The sequence below is a fragment of the Podarcis raffonei genome, chromosome 3 (genome assembly GCF_027172205.1).
Source record: "Podarcis raffonei isolate rPodRaf1 chromosome 3, rPodRaf1.pri, whole genome shotgun sequence".
In the NCBI taxonomy this organism is placed as follows: Eukaryota; Metazoa; Chordata; class Lepidosauria; order Squamata; family Lacertidae; genus Podarcis; species Podarcis raffonei.
The window spans coordinates 25,571,090-25,597,642 of NC_070604.1; the positions used below are offsets into that span (position 1 = coordinate 25,571,090).

The 26,553-nt window shown below is 42.7% G+C and overlaps 1 protein-coding gene across 2 annotated transcripts in view; it reads right to left on the reverse strand.

The window, feature by feature from the left end:
• Positions 1–26,553, reverse strand: part of KLHL29 (kelch like family member 29) — a 407,375-nt gene that overhangs the window by 2,713 nt on the left and 378,109 nt on the right. For both annotated transcript variants that reach the window (XM_053380853.1, XM_053380852.1), the window contains one exon: positions 12,770–12,914. In XM_053380853.1, the coding sequence (XP_053236828.1) occupies positions 12,770–12,914 (145 nt within the window). The remainder of the gene's footprint in view (positions 1–12,769; positions 12,915–26,553) is intronic.

A 26,553-nucleotide genomic window follows, 5' to 3' on the forward strand; every position in this document is an offset into this window, starting at 1 on the left:
AAAACAGAAATATCTATATGGCAGGGGATGGCAAACCTGTTGCTTGACTACAACTCCCATCATCCCTGAGCATAGGCCAGAGAAAGAATTGGACCATGATGGGTAGGGCTAAGGCCTGCTAAGACATGCCCCGGTACATCCACATAAGTCCTTTCTTCAGCAGCTTCATGTAAACTGTCCTTTCAGTGTCACTGTTTAGTCCAATAGTTTGTTTCTAGGATTTAAGTGAGGAAGGAGTGGCAACACACATTGAAAATGTTTTCCGGTTGCTATTAAGTGGTTGATTTTGGACAATGGCGCAATTAATTTAGCATGTATTTCTGGAACTGGAACTGCTGGAAATCTGCAGAAAGCTGGTAACCAGTTAGAAAACAAGACGAAATAACTGATGCTTCTTCACCAGCAGTTGTCAGACTATGCAACTCCCATGACTATTGGCCATGCTGGAAGGGATTAATGGGAACTGAAGTTCAACATACGTGTAAACAGGTTGCCAAGCCCTGCTCTACATGCTGATATATAATGAAATGGAGGAGGAGGAGGAAAGTACCAGTTATTTCCCTCTAGAAAGATGCAACTTTAACATTCTTCCATTAAAGCAACAACACTTTGTTCCCTTGCAAAGGCAATATTGGTGGCTGCCATGTGAAGACAGTAACTAGAAAAATCAGGATCCAAGTTTGTTTCTTAGTTCTATTAGTACCTGTTGTCCCATAGAGGGGAAAGGTTAAAATATATATACCGTATTTTTTGCTCTATAAGACTCACTTTTTCCCTCCTAAAAAGTAAGGGGAAATGTGTGTGCGTCTTATGGAGCGAATGCAGGCTGCGCAGCTATCCCAGAATCCAGAACAGCAAGAGGGATTGCTGCTTTCGCTGCGCAGCGAACCCTCTTGTTGTTCTGGCTTCTGAGATTCAGAATATTTTTTTTCTTGTTGTCCTCCAAAAACTAGGTGCATCTTATGGTCTGGTGCGTCTTACAGAGCGAAAAATACGGTATATTATTTTTTGCTTTGTATCCAGAAGATAAGGTCCCAAGCAGTGGGGGAAACCAAGGCAGTCAGGGAAATTGTAACAGGGCTGAAGTGATTTTTGGGAACATATTGTCTTTTTAGAAAGAGATGGAAAGCACTCCCTACCCAACAGTGTAAAAAATAATAATACAATTTTTGACAATTTTTCAGGAAAGGGGGTGGATGACAAGTTCTGAAGGTGTCTCAATCTCTCTCCTCTTTTCCAGAGGCAAAGCTGTTTTATTTCTTCTTCATTTCCACCCTTCCCCCTAGCCTAGCAAAGATAGCACACAAAATATGAATACATGCCAAATGGACAGTCTGGAAAAGATCCCCATCTACTTGATCTTTCTCTGCCTCCTTGGGTTTCAAATATCTTCTGCAAGCTCTAAGTGCCCAGCAACATAGCAGGAAAGAACAAATGGGCCTCACAAATCAAAGAGGTCCCGTAACAGGAGCCTCAACTGTGTGCCTCTTGACTTCACTATAAAAAAGCTTTATTAGCAACAAGCAACTTGATGGGGTTTTTATCATGGCCCATAAGGATGAATGGGTATGATACAGTGCTTAGAAATGTGAGCCCCCAACGGAGATCCCAGCAGCCATGAACGTAGCAGGCAACTAGCTACCATCAGGTTTGCACCTATATTATGTGGACAAAAAACTGCCCCACCTCACAGTGCTGTTTTAAGAATTACAGAAATAATGATCAGAAAGCGCTTCCCAGCTGCTGCTCCAAGATGAGTCAGCCACTGACTCCCCAAGGGATTGGAAGTGAGCAAGCAGTACCTGGAGTGAGTAGGTGTTCGTCTCTGCCAGATCACTTGCAGTACCTGCCGTCAGAATTATGGGCACCAGCCTATGCCTACCTGGTGTGAATGAGGTGGTAAGACTGCTGCCTGGGGTGAGAGTTGCCTGGCAAGGAGGGCACCATTGGCTCTTGTATTTACATGGCTGGATGTATCATTAGTTGAAATCAAAATTTGCCTTGCTGCAGCTAGTGCCACTCTAGACAGCATTAACCAGCATTGATATGTTCTAGCACTACTTGTAAAGTTCTCAAAGAAAAAGGAAATAACATCGGAGTTGCCTATTATAGTAAGGGGAAGATATATGCACCAAATATATATCAGGATCGCCAAAGCATGTGCCATCAGGACAGAACATCATCAAAGCTAGAAGTCAGGTCATTCGTTATTCAGGTCTAGAAATTGCCCACATTCTCACGCATGCATTTTGGGGTTGGGCAACTGGTTCTAAATTTGGTTCCTGTGTTTTGTTTTTGCAGGGTTGGTGTTTGTTAAAATGTTTAGTTGGGGTTGGTGGTTACAAAATAAACTTTATTATTGTTATATTATTATTTTTATTGGTTTCTATTGATTTATTGGTTTGTTTGCTGCTCGTATAGGATATTCTGTTTTTAATGCCTGATGCTTTTTTTATACATGTCGTAAGTCGCCCAAAGTGGATGGGGAGACCCAGCAAGATGGTTGGGATATAAATTTTATTATTATTAGTCAGTGAATTGACCTTTCTGCTTTAGAACCCAGTGCTAATTCCCGCAATGGAGTTATTCTCTGGACACAAAAGCGCTCTAAATCTATTGATTTGATTAAGCAGGAGCTGTTCAAATCTAGGAACACTGTTCAAAGAGGAGAAAGCAGTGGTTTACAAAATGCGCCTGTCTCTTGGTGGAAATTATGTTTAAATTAAAACAAGTGCGAAGCTGTAATGTCCTCTACCTTTCTGTTTTATTTGGGGGGGCATAGTGATTGGGGTATTTTGGAAATCTGAACAGTGCAAAGAATCTGGCATCCACAGACAAAGGCTGAAGCAAAACTTAAAACTCCCTTGTTCTGAAATGCCATCAGTGAAATATAAGAACTTAGGAATGCTGTCTACGGCTTTGACACTATAAAGGCCATGTCTGAGGAGAATATCACTACTCTTTCTTCAAAAAATACAAATATTTTATGCATACTGTTTATACTACAGTGGAACCTCGGGTTGTGAACATGATCCGTGTGGGAGGCACATTCGCAACCCACAGCGCCGTGTCTGCGCACACGTGGGACAAGATTCGGCGCTTCTGCACGTGCACAAAGCGTGATTTATCGCTTCTGCACGTGCACCAAAACCCTGAAGTAACCCATTCCGGTGCTTCCTGGTTTTGGCGTGTCCGTAACCTGAACACATGTAACCCAAAGTGTCGGTAACCCCAAGGTAGGTAAAGGGACCCCTGACCATTAGGTCCACTCGCGGACGACTCTGGGGTTGTGGCGCTCATCTCGCTTTATTGACCAAGGGAGCCAACGTACAGCTTCCGGGTCATGTGGCCAGCATGACTAAGCCGCTTCTGGCGAACCAGAGCAGTGCACGGAAACGGTGTTTACCTTCCCGCCAGAGCGGTACCTATTTATCTACTTGCACTTTGATGTGTTTTCGAACTGCTAGGTTGGCAGGAGCAGGGACCAAGCAACGGGAGCTCACCCCGTCGCAGGGATTTGAACCGCCAACTTGATCAGCAAGTCCTAGGCTCTGGGGTTTAACCCACAGTGCCACCTGCGTCCCGTAACCCAAGGTACCACTGTACTAAATAAGGTTGTGGTAGTTGTTCTTTTTGCGATTTTTGATCAGCTGCTTTTGTCAACATGGACAACATTTCTCAAAATTGTCTATAGCAGCCTTCCCCAGCCTGATGCCCACCTGATGTCACTGACTCCAAATCCCATCAGTCCCCAGCCAGCATTGCTAATGGTCAGGGGTGGTGGTGGTCATAGCCCACATCTGGGCAACATTTGGAGGGCACCAGGCTGACTACCAACCCCACTCTACACTAATGCAGAGTAACTTTAGATCATATAATAGGGAGGTCAAAAGAAGAAGCAGTAAGTGCATCTGCAGTTCATCCATTAATTATCAGCCTTCCATGATCTTGCTTCACGTTTCTGCCGTTTCAAATCCAGGTGAGTTCCCAACACATTAACACTGTCGTTTCAACGAGGAACACTGCATGATATGCATTGAACAATGGACTACACACATGGCAGTGGCAGAGGAAGCAAAAATATGGGAGCTTAACTGGGCAGGCTATAAATTACTGAGTGACAGTTATGCTTGGGTACTGGCTTTTAAGAGGATTCTTGCAAGGTCTTTCATTAGTGACCACTGAAAGCTACTGTTTTTAGACCAGATGTGATAAAACTAGCACTTCCAATGCCGAATGCTCATCAGCATCTGGTGAGGTGTTTTTCCTTGATGCTGAATCATCAGTATCAGGTTCACCTGGATCATCTGCGGCTGGTTATGTCTCAGTAGAATTCCTTGCGCTGGCACCAAACATTCTTTACAGCCAAACCTCCTTTAGAAGCTTACTGCCGAGAGAACTTTTGCGATCTCAGTTTGACTTGGCCGTAAACATTAATCCTTGTCTAGATACAACATTTAAATGAGGAAATATCTTCTCTAGCTGTCCTTGAGGCTATAAAAGAATGTTTAAATGACTAAATTAGCATGCTCGTATGCACCACATTCTTCCTAATTCTCGCAACTAGTTTTAGTAACTGAAAACGGGCACGACGCCACACACACACTAATTTATCTGGAGCTCCTCCAAAGAGCTGTTGAAAAACAAGCCAGAGATTTCCTTTTAAAACTTGCCTTTTAGTGTATTTACAAGAAAAAGCCACCCACAAATATTCCAGTGAACTCTGACCACCCAGGAAGAGGAAATTCAAGCTGCAGAATTTCTGAATTCTCTCTCTTACCATCTGAATTCTATGCCACCACCCGCTTCTGTGTTGTAAAAATTCTGCAACACCACTGTCTTTCTGTGCTGAAAGGCAAGGAAACCCTGTAGCTATTGCTTCTGCCTAGTAGTCTCCTTCAAGATGTGAATGCTGCAAGGTATTCCCCACCTTCCTGTTTGCAACCCTTTTGTGCCCATTTGTATTTAATATTTTGCACTAATGCGTGGAGGGTAGGCACCCATGATCTACCTCCAAAGCAATGTTCACATTAGCTTGATAACAGGTGTAGAGGGCAACCATTTATGCATTTTGCTGTGCTGTTGTGCCAGTGTTTTCCCCTTGTGTATGTTGGAGTATCCACTAATACAGATACGGCAATCATTTAACCCTCAGTTGCTCTACAACAGCCACGACTCCAGCAAAGCCTTTCCTAAGCCGCATTTTCTATTGTCCCATCCCCACCCAAATCGCCACCTCTCCCCAGCCCCACTTTTCAGTTTCTGTCTTGTCTCAGTCTTATCCTATGCCCTGGTCTTGCCCACATAATGCAAGCCATCTGGGAAGAGATTGCATCTGTGTGATACACATATCAATGCTAAACAGTGTTTGCTGTGGTGACAGAGCAGCCTTGGAGGTGCGTCAGCTAGGAAGTGTGCCTGGTTCTCATACCAGCTGACTGCATGGCTCTTTGCCACATAGTTCATTTGTGTTTGAGGTCACCGCAGTACATCTGAGGATGGTGGCAATTGACAGCGTCTACCCATACTTCACCACCACCATTATATACTGCAGGAGTCGGCAACCTGTGGCCCTCTTGGACATGCTACTGAAGGGAGTTGGAGTCCAGCAATAGCTAAGGGTCAGAAAGATGGGACCTGGAGTCCAATAGCATCTAGAGAACAATAGCTTCCCCACCCTTGTTCTAGTGCAATCCCAATGGTGGTGATGTTGCAGCAGTCATTGGACCTCAATGCCCTATACTCACTGACTGGCAGAGCAGCTCTTGGAAGTAGCATGCTAAATTGGATATTCAAAACAAAAACTACACCAATTTGAGTAGGCTGACGGCTGCATTTTAGAATACTAGATGGATGGCATAGCTTCCTTTTTTAAAATCCCATTTTCGCATGTCATTTTTGAGTGGTTTTAATTGTATACCACTTTGAGATTTTGGGGGAAGAGGTATTTAAAATAGTATCAAGTAAGTGAAATGGTGTATGTCTTAGGTGCCCTTGCCTTTGTATTAACTAGGAGTGCTGACTCGAACTCTCTGGGGATCTGGCTGCAGCCTACAGACATTTTCGTTAGTATCATTTATAAAAGTGACTAAAATACATTTAACTATTAACAAATTACAAAACCACGAAACAAGAGCAGAGGGGAAATCTTTGCGCTAGATGGAAGACATTAAGAGCAGCAGAAACGTTAAAGTACATGCTAATTAATTAGATGAATCAAAGGAGTCAGGCAGAACTTAAAAGGAATAATGTTGATGAGTAACGTTCATCACACTTGCGCACCTTTCATCCACCCCCAGAACATAACCTGCAAATGCTCCCTGCACTTTCCTGGCTGCTCACTCTCTCTCATTTACCCACAAGGGACCAGGATGATAGATGCAAAGGTGACCTCTTTTTCCACTGAGAGCCAGTGTGGCGTAGTGGTTAGAGTGTCAGACTAGGACTTGGGAGACCAGGGTTTGAATCCTCACTCTGCCATTAAGCTTGCTGGGTAACCTTGGGCCAAGCCAGTAACTCCCAGCCTAACCAACCACACAGAGTGGTTATAGGGATTAAATGAAGAAGAGGAGGAAGAAGAAGAGTTTGGATTTATATCCCGCTTTATCACTACCCGAAGGAGACTCAAAGTGGCTAACATTCTCCTTTCCCTTCCTCCCTCACAACAAACACTCTGTGAGGTGAGTGGGGCTGAGAGACTTCAGAGAAGTATGACTAGCCCAAGGTCACCCAGCAGCTGCAGGTGGAGGAGCGGAGACGCGAACCCGGTTCACCAGATTACGAGTCTGTCGCTCTTAACCACTACACTGCACTGGTGGTCCCACCCCCTCTTCACCCAGTGTGAAGAGGGGGAAGAACCATGTATGAGCTCCTTGGAGGAAAAGGTGAGATATAAATGCATTAAATTAAGCATCATCCAATTTTCTAGTTCACCTTTGCGTAAAAAGAACATTGAATGTGTTTCCTGTGCGTAGTCATAGCCTGGTTTGTTTAGAATCCAGGCAGCATGCAAATAGACCTGGGTAGCAAGAGATTGCTCACAGGGCGTCATCAGCAGCCATGCGCTAGCGTGAGCAATGCTCCCAGGGAAGATAATTTAGAACCAGCAATTCCCAGCTGAAGGTACCTTTCCCGCCCTCTGACAGCTAGCCTGGCAGATTTGTCATCCGGTCCTTCCAAATGGAACTCCTTAATAAAAAACTGAGGTTCAGGCTATACCGCACAATAACAACAGTGTGTGTATGTGAGATTTTTATTTCCTTTTTTTAAAAAAAGGTTTGTTTCTGAACAGCATAGCACGGCGAGTGCTCTGCTTCACTAATAGTAGGAGCTGCTAGCCCCCACCGTGGGCTGCTGTTCTCCAGCTAACTCATTTCCTTATTATTACAAAATCAGGATAAGCTGGAGGCATTGCAAAAGATAAAAGTAGATGGCTTGTTGAAAATGAGTGTGTAATCTCCATATGGATTGTGCTAGGAAACACCATTTCTTAACAGATACCGGGTGTTGCTCAAGAGTAGTGTTGCCATATGAAGAAGAGGAGGAGGAGTTTGGATTTGATATCCCGCTTTATCACTACCCAAAGGAGTCTCAAAGCGGCTAACATTCTCCTTTCCCTTCCTCCCCCACAACAAACGCTCTGTGAGGTGAGTGGGGCTGAGAGACTTCAGAGAAGTGTGACTATCTGAAGGTCACCCAGCAGCTGCATGTGGAGGAGCAGAGACGCGAACCCGGTTCACCAGATTACAAGTCTACCACTCTTAACCACTACACCACACTGGCTCTCTTTTTCATGGGTATGTAAAATGAGAGTCCTAGCGATCCATAGTTGGAAGTCGGCAAATGTGTCCTCTTTTTTGCTCTTCAAAATACAGCAACCCTACCAATAGCCCACAAATTCTTCTGTCCCCCCTCCTTTATTGCATTTACACCTGAACTTTTTCTTCATGGAGCTGAATGGTTCTTGCCCTCCTCATTTTATCTCTGCAACAACCCTGTGAAGCAGGTTAGGCTGAGAGGCAGTGACTGGCCAAAGGTTTTTAATCTTGGCATTTAGGTAGTGGGATCTACATTAATGGGTTTCAGCTCCCTGTTTTAATTCAGGTTCATATAACATCGCCGCTTGGCCCCCTGCTGTAGGAAGAGGCGACCCTTTGCAGCTTCCATGTAGTAGAGGCCAGAGCATCAATGCTCCCCATTTCTATGCATCCTGGGAAAATAACATCCTTGGGATTTTAAGATAGTGCTTTGGCCCTCCAGATGTTGAACTATAGCTGCCACCATCCCGAGCCTTTGGCCACACTTGCTGGGGCAGAGGGGAGCTGCAGTTCAGTAACTAAGATGACTGGGAGTGGCTGCCGAGACCGTATTACACCGGTCCTGAAAGACCTACATTGGCTCCCAGTACGTTTCCGAACACAATTCAAAGTGTTGGTGCTGACCTTGAAAGCGCTAAACGGCCTCGGCCCAGTATACCTGAAGGAGCGTCTCCACCCCCATTTTTCAGCCTGGACACTGATGTCCAGCACCAAGGGCCTTCTGGCAGTTTCCCACTGCAAGAAGTGAGGTTACTGGGAACCAGGCAGAGGGCGTTCTCGGTAGTGGCGCCTGCTCTGTGGAATGCTCTCCCATCAGATGTCAAGGAAATAAACAACTATCTGACTTTTAGAAGACATCTGAAGGCAGTCCCGTTTAGGGAAGTTTTTAATGTTTGATGTTTTATCACTTTATTATTAATAATATTCTGTTGGGAACCACCCAGAGTGCCTGGGGTAATAATAATAATAATAATAATAATAATAATAATAATAATAATAATAAATTATAACATCTTAAGAAGCAAAGGTCCCCAACACATGTAAGAGGAAACAGTGTACTGCCTCCAATCCTTGGGTCCAGTTATGCTGCTTCTATTTTGGAAGTCCACTCCTAATTCTACATAACTTTGGCTTAACATTGTCATTTTAAAAAATCCCTGTTATTGATATCTGTTGAAAATCCATTGCATCATTATCATAGTTGTGCAGAGGTTACTGCTATGTGAGAAAGGGAAACAAAAATGTAAACAATTCTAACTGCTGCAAAATTTCAATGGACATTTAAGTATTGTTGTGCACATGTTTTTACTGGAAGGGTAGAATTTGTTTGTTCCTTCCATTCCGAACATACAAATCGGATTGTTTCAAACTGCTGCAGTTTTGTCAGTGTGGGGGGGAAATATGTCTCTCAAACGTTGGATAAAGTCTGCCATTAGTGGCCAGATCCCAGTCTATCAAGTGATCTTGGCCAAAGAACTGTGATATTAAAAGCCTTTTACATGAAAGTAATTTAAATGTGGTTAAAGAAAAATTGTTTAAAAAATAAAAAAGATCCCACATAATTAATGCAATGAATTACCAAGGGAAGTTATGTCAGTTGTACTGCACTGTTTGCCTCTGGTTTACAATCTTGAGAGAAAAAATATAATTAACTACTGCCTGGACACAGTGGGGTTCTCCTACATTCAATTTCACTCTTGTTAACACAGAGGAACAATGAAAATCTGTAATTAGCACAGAAGCAGCAGGAACATAGTCGCTTTGGCTGGGATTTGGCCTGTAATTTTTTTTAAAAAATATGTAATGTAATGTTAGCTCCAGGACAAGATTCTCTTGGCAACCAAGAGAGGGCACTCTTTAAATAAAAAAGGAGAGTCAAATATATACATTCTGTTTGTGATGTATGGTTAAATACTAGCTTTATTTTTATTGCCCATTCTACCTCCATTGCTGCTGCTGCTACTACTACTAATAGAGGACTTTTGCTTAACTCATTGACTAAGTATTGTAGGTATGATAAATATTGGGATAAATTACTGGAACAGATGAAAGAAAGTCAGGCTGCCACTGGTACCCTTGCCTCGGGATTCTGAAAACTAATAAGGAAGGTTATTACATACCCTCCAACATTTGTATGATGAAAGTAGGGACACCCTATTCAATAATAATAGTAATATTTTTATTATTTATACCCCACCCATCTCATTGGGTTGCCCCAGCCACTCTGTGTGGCTTACAATATACATAAAAACACTGAAAAATAAACACTGAAAAACTTCCTTATACAGGGCTGCCTTCACATATCTTCTAAAGTTACTAATCTCCTTGGTTCGGGGGTCACATAACTCCATACTCTCCATCATTTCTCTGATGAAAAGAGGGACGTCCTAAGGAAAAGCGGGACATTCTGGGATCAAATCGGAAACCTGGACGGCTTCTATAAATCTGGGACTGTTCCTGGGAAATAGGGATACTTGGAGGATCTGTTATAATTTGATGGGAGCTGCAGCTGATATTAGGACTGCTGAAACCAGCAAAAGTAAGACGAGTGCCTTCCGAAAAGTTAAGATGCATTAAACTATAGCCTCCGTTCCAGACTTTTTCCTTAGATCTCAACTCAGAAAACTTTTGTATGTCATACTTGCTCTCAGGTCTCATTCAGGCCTAATGCTACACCACACCTTAGTGTTATGAGAATGCACTACACATTAGGCTTGTGCACTCCCAGCTCCCCTTCTTCTCTCTCTTGTACTTGAGGGGAGGAAATCTGAAGCTTCCAATCAGAATTCAGAACAAAACACAACCATCCATTTCAGCTGAATAGGGGAAACTGTGGTTTGTACGAGTCATAGTTAATTAACGAGCCTTGGTATCAAACCATTTTTACTCCCGGATTTAGCCAAACCAGGAAGCTTCCAGCTGTCACAGAAAACTTTACATTTTGTTCCCTCATATGTGAAGGTGTGTGAGAGGCTGAGGCTTACTATGGAATGTGACCATGATGCCAAAACAAACAAACCATGGTTTAGCATTCCATCTGATGGTTGCTTCAGATTTTCCATTGTTTCCCCTATACTGGTTGAAACACTTTACTCAGCAGAAAGCTACCTACATGGAAACCACTATATACAGGCTTCACACCATTTCCTATACTTATAGCATTTCCGTATAGCAAAAAGTGCCAAATAATTTTGTCAAAGGTGATGCACTGTAAAAAAATAAATGGCATATTTTGTATATATTGACCACTGCAAGGGTTCTCTATTCTAAGAGCATGGAAAAATGCTTATAAGCCAACTTAAAATATTTAATTTTTAAAAGTCTGAGAACTATTAAATAAGGGACACTAAAAAATGGAGAACATTATAATGAAAAATGGAATTGGGAATAACAGGTGTTGGCACTGGACCATTTATTCTTGTACAAAGTGATCATTTTGTGGGAAAGCTCTATTGGTGTAAATAATCAAGTTTTCTGGTTTTAATATTGTGTATTTATAAAAATTAATAATCAAATAGTGTTATAAGCATGTCTAATTTTATACATATGCAGTTTATGATGTATAAAAATGTTATAACCCCATTCCAAAGACTTAACGCACATGTATTGTGGATTTTGTGGATTAAAGCTCACTTTACCAGATTAATGAAATGTCTACTAAATTAATTGGCTTACATACACATAGGTTAAAAGGGAAAAAAAGTTTAATACAGTTGGAACAAAAGGCAAATAATAATAATTGCAATTTGTAACAAAGCAGAGATTGCCTGTGCCTGCCAGATGGGAAATTAATCCTAAATGGGAATCAGCTCTGAGCTGTCCAGAGAACAAACTGGCTCTTCCCCTGCCATTGTACAACAGGGATGCCAGATTTCATCTTTCTCTAGCATGCTGTGACATAAACAGCAATCCATGAGATCAGTGATGTGCTTGCATTAAAGCTGAATTCACAGCTTTGATACAAGTGTTCTACAGGTTCCATGAAAAAAGTGTGTTTTGTCCTTGGTCCCAAATGCAAACCTGCCGTCACAAATATTGCAGAACGCACATCACTGGAACTTTGTTTATCTGAATTTAATCGATGCTTCTCATATTAATCTTTAAGCAGAAGTTCTAAACGTTTTTTTCTAAACATGATTTTCTAAACATTCTAGATGTCCTCCAGGGCATTTTGGTACATAACATGAGTAAGCAAGATAAGCTAGCAACTTATATGTAACTCGCAAAGCTTCCTTCAGCCTTCACAGTCCTCCTCTGCTTCCAGATAGTGGTTCACCTGCAGTCATTTTGGTTAACCACTATAGAGTGATTTTTATAAGAAGCAACACTTGGTTGACGTGTGTCCATCTTATGCTAACCCCTATAATGTGGGTATCACTAGCCGTGTTTCAGATTTGGACAAAACACATGCACACGCAAGTCTGGCCTCCAGACCATTCCAGTTCTTAAGTATACAGTACAGTGGCACCTTGGTTTAAGAACAGCTTAGTTTATGAACAACTTGGATTAAGAACGCTGCAAACTAAAGAAGTAGGTGTTTTGGTTTGTGAACTTTGCCTTGGAATAAGAACATGCTTCGCTTCCTGTTGAGTGTGTTCCATTTGTAAATTGAGTCCCCCGCTGCTATGGGAAAGCATGCCTTGGTTTAAGAACGCTTTGGTTTAAGAACGGACTTCCGGAACAGATTAAGTTCATAAACCAAGGTACCACTGTACATAACAGGGCCTGTCAGTCTCACACCAGAGAGATCTTGATGTTTAGATACCAAGGGAAAGGATTTAGAGTGATGCATAGCCAGGTAATATTTCTATTAGTGTAGCCCGAGAACACTAAAAGTCTTAAACACACATGCACTTCCATTCCCACCTTAACGTAATAATTTCCTCCAGAAAAAAAAACATACTGAGGTGCTGGTAATTCAATTGTTTGTGTGTGTGTGCGTTTGGTCTCACCTGCAGAACTGCCTGGAGTGGTTCATGTTGGGGCCTGCTTTGATATTGCCTTTTTCTGGGTCATAGATGGTGGTCGCTCGTGCATAAGCTCCTCCAAGAATAAAGATGAAACCATTGAGAGTGACTGCAGGAGCATATTTGTTATCTGTCAACGGAAAGCAACACGGAGATCAGTTTACAAGCTTGGCGCGAGAATCACTTTTTTTTATTTATAAATTCCCCTTATTTATAGATAAGTCACGTTTCTTGAAACCTCCAAGGCCAGAGAAAGAAAAATGAGGAAGTATTTTTGTTGCCTTCATTGCTGTTTTTGTTCTTCACTCCTAAACTTCTCAAAGGCACTTTTAAAAGTTGATTGGTTCTCCCCATTCCTAGCACACACCTGCCTGCAATCCAGGTTCATTTCCCCCTTCCCATCTAAAATTATATATTCTTGTCTTCAACATATTCCTCACCTAAGTATGGTCCTCTGAAAGCACTTCTTTGCAGCTTAAACGAGCATGTCAAATTGTTTCAAAACTGCAGCACATTTCAATACAACATTATTAATTCCCAAGCAGCAGATTCATACAGAAGTCGTCTTAGGTTGAAAATAGTGTTTATTTTGGATATTCCATCCTTTGCCTATAGGTGAGTCTATATCTGCTTTCTCATCCCACCCAAGGCACAATTTTTAACCTCTATTTTTCCCCACACACTGAGAGCTCAGCAGACAAGAACAGCCAGCCAGAGCAGCTGTGCTGGCAACAGCTAATGGGAGATGCAGTTTGAAACATCTGGAGGACATCAGTTTGGTGAAAACTGGGCTAAGACATCTTTGGTTGATCAACGGATGCTAGGACTGCTCATGTATTCATCTGTGTCAAAGTGAATGCATGGATGGGGGAGCAGGACCGATGTACAAGCACAAGTTCTGCTTACAGATTCACCTGAAGTAGGGATTTTCATGTGTGCATCCTTCTAAAAGTGAGCGTGTGGAGGAGGCAGCTGATGTTGCTCACCAGCCTCCACTCGTTGACCTCCATCGATTCATCATTCTTTAAAGCTCAACGTCTGACCACACTTGAAACTTCCATCTGGAAGGGTCTGAGAAGTCTGTAATGAATATGTTTCTGCTAAGGTTTCTTTCTAGGGGTGCTGCAGTTTAATGCCAATAAATCACCACCAGAATTTCTAAGAGGTATCTAAGTCAGGAATACTAAATTATTTCTTAATCCAAACAATCTGCCCTTACAGCATATGCACCAGAACAGCAAATGAACACAGAGAGCTTTCCAAGCTCTTTCTCTAGTGACTTATTCATTTAATGTGAAGACACATGTACACACTGGAAACTGGCTCCCCGCTGCTTGCAATGCAGTAAGGTGAGAGCAGAATGCATTTCCATGGATTCACATTGGATTTTTTTATGCTCCAAAGATAGCTTTATGTTCAGTATCCTTTATGGTATTATGGTAGGGTTCAGTATACACTAAAGCAGTCTTCCCCAACCTGGTAACTTCCAGATGTTTTGAAGTACAACTCCCATGCATCTAAGGCAGCATGGTCAGTGGTTGAGGAGTATAGCCCATCAACATGCAATTGATTGATTTTATGTATATGCCACTTTCGCACAATGAGTTGTGCTCAAAGCGGGTTACAGCAAACCCTCAAAACAGAAAAATAGAGAACACTGGAAATATAAATACACAAAATACTGAAAATCTCACTAAATTCAAAATAACAAAAAATAAACAATTTAGCAAACAAACAATAAATTCAACATCACAAAAAGAAACCATCTAGGCTAAAGTACATAAATTCAAACCAAAATGAAAAGCCAACAAAAACGTTTTAATCTTGCTGCACTCTTAAAATAAAGCCCAGAGGGGAGGGCTAGATGGCATTCAGCTGGCTCCCCCATCTGGCAGCAGCAAAAGGCAAATGTCGGGGACAGCAACAATGGTAAGTATCTTTCCCAACCCCCTGGAAGTATTATTTAGGTAAAGTATGATTATTTAGGGAAGTTTTTCATGACTGATGTTTTAATGTATTTTTAATCTTTGTTGGAAGCCACCCAAAGTGGCTGGGGAAACCCAGCCAGATGGGCGGGGTATAAATAATAAATTCTTATTCTTATTCTTACTACTACTACTACTACCAACTGCTGGAGCAGGTCACCACATTAGAGTAGATTGCACTAACCACCACCCAATAAATCCATGTTTTTCTGCCAGGAAAGGTTAAAGTCTCATGCTCAGTGCCAATGATGCAACTCTGCATCATAAAAATGATATGCACAGTCTGCTATGGTTGCCAATATTTAGGTTTATTTTGAGTATTTTGGCAATGGTAGGGGGTTGGAAAGAAGAGGTAGTGTGAGCTGTTCTGGGTGGGACGAGGACAATCAGAGAATGAGGAGCATATGCCTCAGAGCGAGACAGAAAGCACTGCAGGGCACAGAAATCCATGACTCCAGCCTTCTCCAGGCAGCAGATCCCATTTACTCTTTTTGAGACTTGAGTCTGCAACTTGAAGACCCAGAACTTTGATTGCAAGGAAACCAAATTTCACCTCGAGTTTGTTTCAGCATGGTGTGTAAGAGGATGTATGTAATGTACATAATCCTCTATATATGCAAGGCTAGTCCAAGAAATTTTGTTGCCTGAGGCAAAGTCAAGGTGGTGGCCTTCTCGCATTTCAGGTACAGAGGCCAGCCAGACTTGAGAATTGAATCTTGACTTCAACACTAGAGGCAGGACAGCATCCTCCACCGCATCCAATGACTGCAGGATAGCTTAAGGCAGGGGTCAGCAACCAAAGGCCCATGGGCCACAAGCAGCCCATGAGGGTTGTTTAACCTAAGGTTACCAGACCAGTCCCCAGATTTACACATCAGTCCCCATACAAAATCCATTGAAGTTGAAAAGTGTCCCCAGATTCATTGAAAAAAATCTGGTAACCAAAGTTTAACCTGAGCTGCCCCCGTAACCTTGCCGCCCCCTGGCTTAAGGGTTAACAGGAAGAGGCCAAATGCACACACAGGCCTGTCCTCCAACTTCTCGATGTCACACGCTACCTCCTGGCAGTTGCCTCGTTCCAACGATATGTTTTCCCTTGTGTTTCTTAAGGCAAACTGATCCAATTACAGTGGTACCTCAGGTTACATACACTTCAGGTTACACCCGCTTCAGGTTACAGACTCCGTTAACCCAGAAATATTACCTCGGGTTAAGAACTTTGCTTTCAGGATAAGAACAGAAATCATGCAGCAGCGGCACAGCGGCAGGCCCCATTAGCTAAAGTGGTGCTTCAGGTTAAGAACAGTTTCAGGTTAAGAACGGACCTCCGGAACAGATTAAGTACGTAACCAGAGGTACCACTGTACTTTAAGAAAAGAATGGCTGCTATCCACCATAAATCATCTTACAAAGCGCAAACCATTAAGAAATACATTTGAGCAGGTGGTAAGCACACCATGTACCGTATTTACTCGCATCTAATGCGCCGTCAAATCTAATACGCACCTCAATTTTTCACAACCTTGAAACCAAAAAAAGTATTAGCTGGGAAATGTAAACCTTCCATCGGCTCTAATGTGCAACTTAATTTTCACAACGTAATTTGGCGAAAAATTGGTGAGCATTAGATTTGAATAGACATGGTATGTCAGGGTGTGGAAGCTGTGGCCCTATGGATATTGCTGGACTAAAATTTCTATCAGCTCCAGCCACAGAAGTCCCATCTCTAACGTACACATACATGAAGCTGTTTTTCTAAGCTAGATTTCCATTTGCTTCTCACTTCAGTCAAGGTATATGTGAGAACACGATGCACACCACTTATATATTGGGTTTATGAATAAGTCATGCTTTGGCAAAGATGGACTCGGGTATTTCAAATTTCAGTCTCCAGGTGACGTTACATCTCTGGGCATGTGCGAGAAAGATAATATCTTGTGTATCACTCAACACCAATCTCCCTCCTCACAGGACTGTATGGAGAGAGAGAAATTACAAAAGACAAGAGCCCACTGCTAGATAAACTACACATAGAACACGTAAATCAAAAGCATAAAAACATCAATGAGGAGAACGCTGTGTGATCCTTAAAAAGATAAACAGGGATTGAATCACCAAAAAGATAAAACGCAAGTAGTTGGTGTTTTCCCCCCTCAACTACACCATGACTAAAATTTGACAGTCTTCTGAGTATCCCATTCTTTCTTTACTGCTTGCAGAAATCAAAACTGCCTATGTCTGTTTTTGTTATTGACACAAAGAGCTCTCTCATGTGTGAACCCTCCTCGTATGCTGATCACATTTTCACAGACTCTTTTGAGCTAACACGACTTTTTGGAAGACATTAATCTAACAAAAGAAATCTTGAAACTTAACCTCAAAAGTCCACAGGGATATTCTTCTGGGCTACCTCAAGGCAGAAACAATAGCTCCTCAGGAGGCCAATTCCCTGCCTTCATATGCCTTTGTTGTATAAAAGAAAGAACATCTCCCTTTGGTGTTTTAATAGCAGAATTTTGCTTTCATTTCTTATAAGCAGTTAGCATGGGTTCTCTGATTCCTTTGTAGAGAGCTAGCATTATGCTGGTTTGGATATCCTATAACTGTTTCTAATGTTCAGCCCATGTGCTTCCCCCAATTTCAGCTCTCTTGAAGAAATTTCTTAGGAAACAGTGAGAGGGAATGAGATCTCACTTCTTGCTTTTAGGAAGGAAGAATAGTTTATAAAATGACCTCCGGTCAGGACTTTTAGATTGCAAAAAAAATGTGAGCAGGGCCAGAAAGACAGCACATTTTTCCTTCTTTTTTTGCTATTGTGGTGTACAGTGAACCCCCACAGATGCTCCAGATGGGACTATCCTATTTTTAATTTCTTCACGGAATTATGCCCACTTTCCTGGGAGAAAGCCCTATGGAACCCTACGGGCCCTACTTCTGAGTATAGGATTACAATGTAAGGCACATTAATATTAAAAGGCTTTGCAGTATCTATCTTAAGTTGCCCTCCCAACAAATTACACATCTTTATTACTGCCACTGAACAAGAGGGCGAGGGAGTGAATTGGAGCACGAATCAGGGACCCTCAATCCAGACTTAACCCTTTACTTAGCCCTTCTGTTATTTTAGGCATTCAGTTGGGAAGTATGTGTCAGGTTCCTAATTGTCAATAGGCAATAACTACAGTGTCAAAGTGTAAGGTTTAGGGAGCTGAAGCCCTACAAAGCGTTTCCCACTGGTGTCAAGTTGGTTTGGAGCTTTGGGAGCCAAGTGAAGGAATTTCAACAAGCTTTCCCCCCAATCAGTTTTCTACTTTCATAGATTGCTTTTACTAAATGATTGCTGCGGCTCTCTCTATTTAAAGTAAATAATCTGAACTGCATCGACATTTACAATGGAAATTGTTTAAAGAGGATTATGCTGATTATCCCTCCAATGCATCCAAAAGTAAGCACTCTGCACAACCCCAAATATCCGCTCTGGAGGGTTGAGAGAAACTCCAGAATAGCCTGCAGTGGGAAGAGAGGGGAGATCGTTCATTTTGGCAAGCAGGAATACTTGCAGCGACAGAACCACAGACAGAATGATTGTGTCAGCATGACAATGAACCCCATTGGCTAAGTCTGGATTCGACTCTTTCTCTCTCTGTCTCCTGACACAGATACAGATCTGGGGTAACAAGACTTTGGGGGTGCAAGGGCACCCATACCTGCTAGAGTTAGTGCATGTTAGAAATTAATAAATGGTAGAATTTAGATAATAGTGGGAGTATTGAAGGGAAGATGCCAGACCAGTGAAAAAAATATAGGATAAGCTTATTTTCCAGGTTAGGGCTTCGCCTTAAGAATGACTAAGAATGACAAAAAGTGCTGGGAGCAAGTCATTAACCCATCAATGAAAACCATCATCAAAGCTACAATAAGGCGGGAGTGATGCTTTATCAGATGACTCTACGCCTTAATTTAATTATACTAAATGGCAGGTGTCCTCCAGACATACCAGGGGAGTTCACCCACCTGGGGTTAAAATCAAACAGTGTTCTCGACTATGTATTGGTTTCCCAGGATCTATTTTTGAATGTCACCTCTTTTAAAATTGATAATGCCCAATTTAGTGACCATCTTCCCCTGATAACCAAGTTATGTGTTGACTGGCAGTTGCTCGACCGCTCCCACCCAATCCCGGTGATTGTGGAGTCGTCCACTAAAATAAAGGGGACTAGATGGTCTCCTGCCCTCGCTCATAGATATACGGATTTTATCCGAGAAAAGTTTTCTGGTGATCAGCCGGACGTAGGAATAGTCCCGAGTGATCCTATTACCTGTATGAATTTTTTTTCTTGCCTGATAGAAGTTTTAACTCGCTTTTTTACTTCTCCAACCTATGGAGTTAAAAACGATTATTTTAAATTTGGCGCCCCTTGGTTCAACTCTGCTTGCAAACTAGCCAGACTCCATCTACATACAATATATAATGACTATAAACTTTCCGGCGCTCCGGCCTTACCTCCATCTTATTCCCTGGCTAAAAAAGCATACAAACAGGCCCAGAAATCGGCCAAACGGGAGTGGCATTTAAATCGCTGGCAGACTATAATTTCTGCCTCAAAATCTCATAACTCCCGGAAATTTTGGTCCTTAATAAAGGGAAGAAACACGAAATATCCCTTAACGGTGATCCCGGCCCCTACATGGGAGCAGTTCCTGAGAAAATATTTCTCAGTGGCAGAAGCTCCGGCCACTCATTGGAGACCTTCTAATCCCCTTCCCGTCTGGCCCAAAACCGACCCTGCTGAAATCCTAGAATTGATAGCTGAGCTGAAAACTGGTAAGGCCCCTGGGCCAGATTTGGTCCCTGTTGAGGCTATAAAGCTTCATTCTGCATGGTGGGCAGGGATTTTAGCTAAAACGTTCGATGCAATAAATGCCACAGGCTTAATACCAGGAACGTGGAAGGAGGCCATTATAATTCCTATCTACAAAAAAGGCCCTCCCGGTGACCCAGGGAGCTATCGGAATATCAGTCTGCTATCGTCCATTGGGAAAATATATGCCCGTTTCTTGCTGGCAAGGTTGATGAAGTGGTCAGTTGAGGCTGACCTGATTGGACATGAGCAAGCTGGATTTAGATTAAATCGATCCACAACAGACCAGGCAATTATTCTTTATCACTTAGCCCGGAAATACTCGACACCTCGACGGGGCCAACTTTGCGCAGCTTTCATAGATTTGAAAGCTGCGTTTGATAGTATTCCGAGGAAATTACTATGGGATAAACTTGCCTGTTGGGGAATAGATAGAAGGCTCCTGTGGCTTATCTCCCAACTTCATGCCGGGTCCGTGGCCAGGGTGAGATTATCCCCTGCTGGAGACCTGACCAACCCAGTGCCAGTAAATAAGGGTGTACGCCAGGGTTGTATTTTAGCGCCTCTTCTTTTTAACTTATTTATCAGTGATATGAGGAACCCATTAGCCGCCTCACAAAAATTTATCCACACCCCTCGTATAGCAGATTACCGTTGTCCTCTACTTCTCTACGCAGATGATGCGGTACTACTCTCTTACTCCAGAGTGGGTTTAAGGAGGGCACTAAAGATTTTCGCGACATATTGCCATTCTAATCATCTGTCTATCAACCACACCAAGTCCAAAGTACTGATATTTTCAAGGAGTCGAAAACTTTATTCATGGAAACTGGAGGGCACGAAAATCGAACAAGTACATAAATTTAAATATTTAGGAATTTATTTTCAATATAATTTAGGGTGGAAAGCACACGTTGAATATCTTCAAAATAAGACAAAAGCCCTATCACACTCCCTCCTCCGTTTTTTCTACTCTGAGGGGGCCTTATTCATCCCTGCGGCCTTGAAAGTGTATAGCATCAAAGTGATGGCCACAATGGCCTATGCTGCACCTTTATGGGCTGCCTTTGCAAACCTCTCATCTTTAGAGTCACTTCAAAGCCAATTCTTACGCCGACTTCTAAAATTACCAACATGCGTAAGTAATGCGGCTATTCGTTTAGAAATGAAGATCCCCTCAGTGGAGCTAGTTATATGGAGGAGAGTTTTGATTTATTGGATATCCCTAAGGCATAAACTCCCGAACCACTATCTCATTCAATGCATGTGGCGAGATGACTTCACAAATTTGTGGTCAGGAAAAATCCATGCCAAATTGCTGTCCTATGAGATCTCGCCCACTGAATTGCTCAAACTGGATCTAAATGTGGCTAAAAGGTGTATAAATCAAAGGCTGGATGATGTGGAGCTATACCAAAATTTCATAGCTGGTGGTGGAGCCTGCTCGCCGTTAAATTTAGGCATAACCCCTATCTACCGTGCTCCGTCCTACTTAACTTCACTTATGGCCGCGTCTCACCGATATGCCTTCATTAGAGCTAGGTTCAATGTCTTTCCAACAAACGTACTGAGACATAGATTTACTAAGGGCCAAGTCTCTTCAATGTGTGCTTGTGAAATGAAAACATCTGAATCTCTACTTCATGTTATGTTTATCTGCCCTTTGTACAGTTCAGCCCGTGCTAGTATACTAAGCTCCATAATCCAGCCTATGGCTGACAAACCAGTAGAACTACAGCTTGCCTGGGTTCTTCAAGATGTGGATCCTTATATTACCCAACAGGTTGCTAAATTCCTAACAGCCGTCCTCTCGTACAAGAGACGGAATGGAATGTTAGCTGATTATTGATAGTTATAACAATTTTTTTTTTATAATGACATCAGATATTGATTTTAGTGTAGTGCCGAAATTTTTTAATCTTAATCTTAAACTTTTTTAATGAAAGGCTAATATCTGTCCTTGTGAGTTGTGAACTGTGTTATACTACTTGTGGTTTGTATGAGTCCGCTGTTTTATTTGATTTGTTTTGTTGTGTTGTGTTTCATGATGGGCGTAAAGCCGAATAAACATTTTGGTTGGCTACAACTTCCCAGCACAGAGAGGGGAGGGTTCCCATGGTTACTGTGGGAGGAGAAAGGTTTAGGACTTCAGTTCCTATGACATGGGAAAACAGGAAAGGGTCTCCGTCATTTTACTTGAGACTTGGATCCCGTCCCCCGTCCCCCGTCCCCACCCCCACCCCGGCAAAGGTCTTTGGAAAGGAGAAGGCTGGAACAGGAACTCCAGGCAGAGGCCATATAGGGCAGGATCCTCTTGGCAGCCTGGGACAGAGGCATGGAGATGGTGCGCAAGATGACTTCGGAATCCAGTGCTGCACTGCTGGGGGAACAAGCCTCTCTTGAGATGTAATTCTCTGAACTCTCTTCACTGAAGACTTTAGGTGTAAATATGTGTAAATAGGTAAAGGTAAAGGGACCCCTGACCATTAGGTCCAGTCGTGGCCGACTCTGGGGTTGCGGCCCTCATCTCGCTTTACTGGCCGAGGGAGCCAGTGTACAGCTTCCGGGTCATGTGGCCAGCATGACTAAGCCACTTCTGGTGAACCAGAGCAGCGCACGGAAACACCGTTTACCTTCCCGCTGGAGCAGTACCTATTTATCTACTTGCACTTTGAGCTGCTTTCGAACTGCTAGGTTGGCAGGAGCTGGGACTGAACAACGGTAACTCACCCCGTCATGGGATTCGAACCGCCGACCTTCTGATCGGCAAGTCCTAGGCTCAGTGGTTTAACCCACAGCGCCACCCGCGTCCCATGTGTAAATAAGACCTGGGTGAGTGCCTGGAGCCCCGGGAATCTTACGAAGTCACTTGGTGGAAATTGGGGTGACGTGTAACGATATAACCATTCTGTGATGGACCGTTATTATTAATTAATTAATTATGAAAATCTGTTTGCAAAAACAAAGCAAAACCTCAAAGCGGTTTAGAAAAAAGAACATTAACAATGAGATTATCAGCAAAAGCAGTTAAAAACCAACTGTTCGAAACATTAAAAAAAAATTAAAATCAACTGTGAGCTCAAAAAAGAAGAGAAAAGATTAAAGCACATGCTAGAGTTCTACATATCAGACAGGCTTGTCAAAACAAAAAATTTTTTAGCAGGTGCCGAGCAGTGTTGTGTAGGCACCTGCCTGATGTCAACCGTTAGGGAGTTCCACGAAACCCAAGTATTATATTTATATGAAAGAAACCTATAATAAAGAGGAAACGCAGAAAAGTGACTATATATCTGCCTGTAGGCCGTACAGAATCGTAAGACAACCCTAGCCAAACAACCGACAGTAATGGGGGTAAGATGACCCTGGCTACTAACTGTGGGACGGCAGCCCAATTCCTAGCATAGCTAAGAGAGGAATGAACTGCAAATAGGATAATTAGTAAGTGCTTCTAGGATTTCAGGCAGCTGGCAAGAGCTCTGGCTGCTCACTGAAGCCAAGACTCAGAGAGACCAGCTAGAAGCCTCTTGCAAAGGGAGCACCCAGCGTCAGACAAATGGGTGGGGCATTCCAGCAATGAAGGTGCATAGCAAACCGCCCCCCAGGAATGGAAGCAGGAGAAGCAAACAATCAGACCAGTGGAGTACAAGGAGTCAATACTATCTGCACACATAAGAAGCGGAGCTGTTTATTCACTTCCACCTTCCTCTCCCATTTGAAGAGCGAGTGTGCTATCTGGTTTTCTGCAATTTAAGGGAATAGAAAATGACCCAGAGGCTTAAAACAAAAAAGCATCAACAACGTAAGCCCTCCATATTACTAGCATTCATAATGTTATTTGTGTGTATTTTAATGTGGAAGTCTATTATTGTAAATCCCATCTGGAATACTTTGTTTACTGAACCATATTGACTGCCCCCCCCCCCCAGAATTATACACAAGGCAGTCAAGGGGCTTCCAGAGAAACACAACAAAATAAGGAAGAGAAGCCTTAGAAGAGAACACCACGAGGAAATGGGATTTTTTTTGAAAGCATAAATGCTAAAAGGTAAAATTCAAGGAACCATACTTTTTTTAAAATGTGGAACACGAAAGCAGGACAACGCTAGCAATTTTCTGATGGCATCCGCTTCCTTTGATTAAGTTACATGCTCACTTTTAACATATCGCTCAGCAACAAACCACTGTTTAGGCCAGGAGTGGCAGTGGCAGCATAGGTGATCCCAAGAAATTATTACCTTTTAAAGAGGTACAAAATAAACCTCCCAGTTTCTGGATCTCCTCTTTTCTGCACGGAATTTTGGCACTGCCTGTTTCTCTTATCTGCATTATAGTGTATTGAAGCTACCAAAAACACAAACTGCACCTTCCTTCTTTTTCAAAAAATACTCTGTGCATAACATGAATCACTGCAGTTGAGCTAGGGAAGCTTTTAATGTTTGATGTATAAAGGTATTTTAATATTTTTTTGGAAGCTGCCCAGAGTGGCTGGGGAAGCCCAGCCAGAAGGGCGGGGTATGTATGTATGTATGTATGTATGTATGTATGTATGTATAAATAAATAATTATTATTATTATTGAACTGGAAAGGCAAAGATGGTTTCAAAGATGGCAATTATCACTCAGGTGTCACTCAGGTGAAATTCATCCTTCACAGTGAAAAGTAGAAGAGTACCTAGAAGAGCAGTTAAATTTAGCGTTGAACGAATTCTTGTTTCTGAAGTATGGAGAAAACTCTCAAGGTAGGGATAGTGCATTATTTGCTGAACTGAAAGCTAAGAGAAAGTACAGAACAATTATTATTACACACCCTAACCATCTGGACACCTCACTTTGGTGTGTGAAACTGTATTTCTACACTCCCTGGTATTGTTGTATAATGATCAGAGTACACCTGCCTCCACCCCGCTAGGGCCAATAATATAGAACAGCAGTGGCGAAGGACTGGTCCATGGGTCAAATTAGGCCTTGGATGCTGTCTTAATGTGGTCTGATGTTTTTGTGCAGCCATGTCCACATCATGGACAGCACAGGTAAAGCCCCAGCTGCCAATGATAAATCAGGAGAGCATGAGTGTCTAAATCCAGCGTCAAATGCAAGCCCCACTGCTTTCCATAGGGATCAGGAGTTCTGATTGTATGACGACAGCCCACAGAGAGCAGGCCGCTTTTTAAGCAGACCCGCCTGATGAAAGTTGTTCCCCACCTGGGATACAGAAAGTGAAGGGTAATGGGAGTTGGGGAGATCATAGCAATTTTGTTGTGTCTATCATCATGCATACCAGGGATGCTGAACCCCTAGCCTTTTGGATAATGCCAGACTCCCAGCAGCAGCAGCCACCATGGCCAAAGGTCAGGAAGGATGGGAGTTGTAGCCTAGTAACATTGAGAGGGCCATAGGTTCCCATCCCAGGTATATGCTAACAAGCAACCTCAGTTTGCCCAGTGCTAGCCCTTATGCAGCCCAAACTGCAGCATCCATGAACACAAGGGACATATCAGAGGGATGGGAAACCTTAAAGCTTACAGAACAACAACAAAATCTTTGGGGGAAACATCCTGGAAGGAAGCCCCCTCAAAAGCACCCCAAAGAGGACTGAAAATGCTTACTGAGCACTGAATGTTGGCTGACTGTTGGTGGAAGGAACAGGAAACTGGAGGAAGGGAAACAGAACAGAGCGGCTGGAATCTTAAACATGAAGCAATTCTGCGCTGCAACATTTTGTTGCAAGGCCCACTAATAATAATAATTTATTATTTATATCCCGCCCATCTGGCTGGGCTTCCCCAGCCACTCTGGGCGGCTTCCAAAAAAAATATTAAAATACTATAATACATCAAAGATTAAAAGCTTCCCTAAACAGGGCTGCCTTCAGATGTCTTCTAAAAGTCTGGCAGTTGTCTTTGTCTTTGACATCTGGTGGGAGGGCGTTCCACAGGGAGGGCGCCACTACTAAGAAGGCCCTCTGCCTGCTTCCCTGTAACTTGGCTTCTCGCAGTGAGGGAACCGCCAGAAGGCCCTTTGTGCTGGACCTCAGTGTCTGGGCAGAATGATGGGGGTGGAGACGCTCCTTCAGATATATGGACCAAGGCCGTTTAGGGCTTATCTAATTCTAGCAGCACATGCTGCTTTCATGGGAATGCTTCATTAAACTACATGGAAAAGTTGCATCAGGGTATCGTTTTCAAAGATACAACCCCATCACTAAGAACCAGTATTCTTTTTTAAGATCCTGATTTGAAGACTGTCTATGGCAGAATTCTAATGCACGTTGATGCAAGTTTCCTATATGCACTTGCTCAAATGATGGCTCCAACGTTTATTGCAAATGAGCACACAATATTGTGCAAGGGCTATTGCACTGTTGATAAGAAGGCTTAGGGGCAGGAGTTAGAGGACAGGACAGATGTTGCAATGAGTGTTCAGTGTGCTTATATTGCCATCACGGAATATTTATAGTGAGCATGCACAGAAATAGCCAGATAATTCTCTCATATGAAGTGGTAATGGAAAACGCAGGAAACTTGGTATTGGAGCTCTCAGTGGAATCTAAGCTGCTATTTACACAGCTCTCCGCATATTCTAACACACATCAATATCCACCATGGGATCAAAGAAATAAATAATGCCAAGTGTACCATCAGACCTAAATGCAAATGTCTTAGGCTAGCAGCTTTTCTGCCCTTTTTTTAAAGTTGAGAGTAAGATCCAGCAACCCTTAATACCTAAAGACCCCCCTGAGAGGCAAGCTGGAATTACAGACTAGAATGCCAGCCACCCGTTAATGCATTCCCTAGCTGTAATTACTGAAAGTGCCACACAACAGACTGGGATCAAGAAATGCTACTGCACAATTTCATGTTATTTAAGTGTTACACTAGTGGGAACTCTGACAAGGGCCACGTTTCCTGGAGTGGAGCTTTAG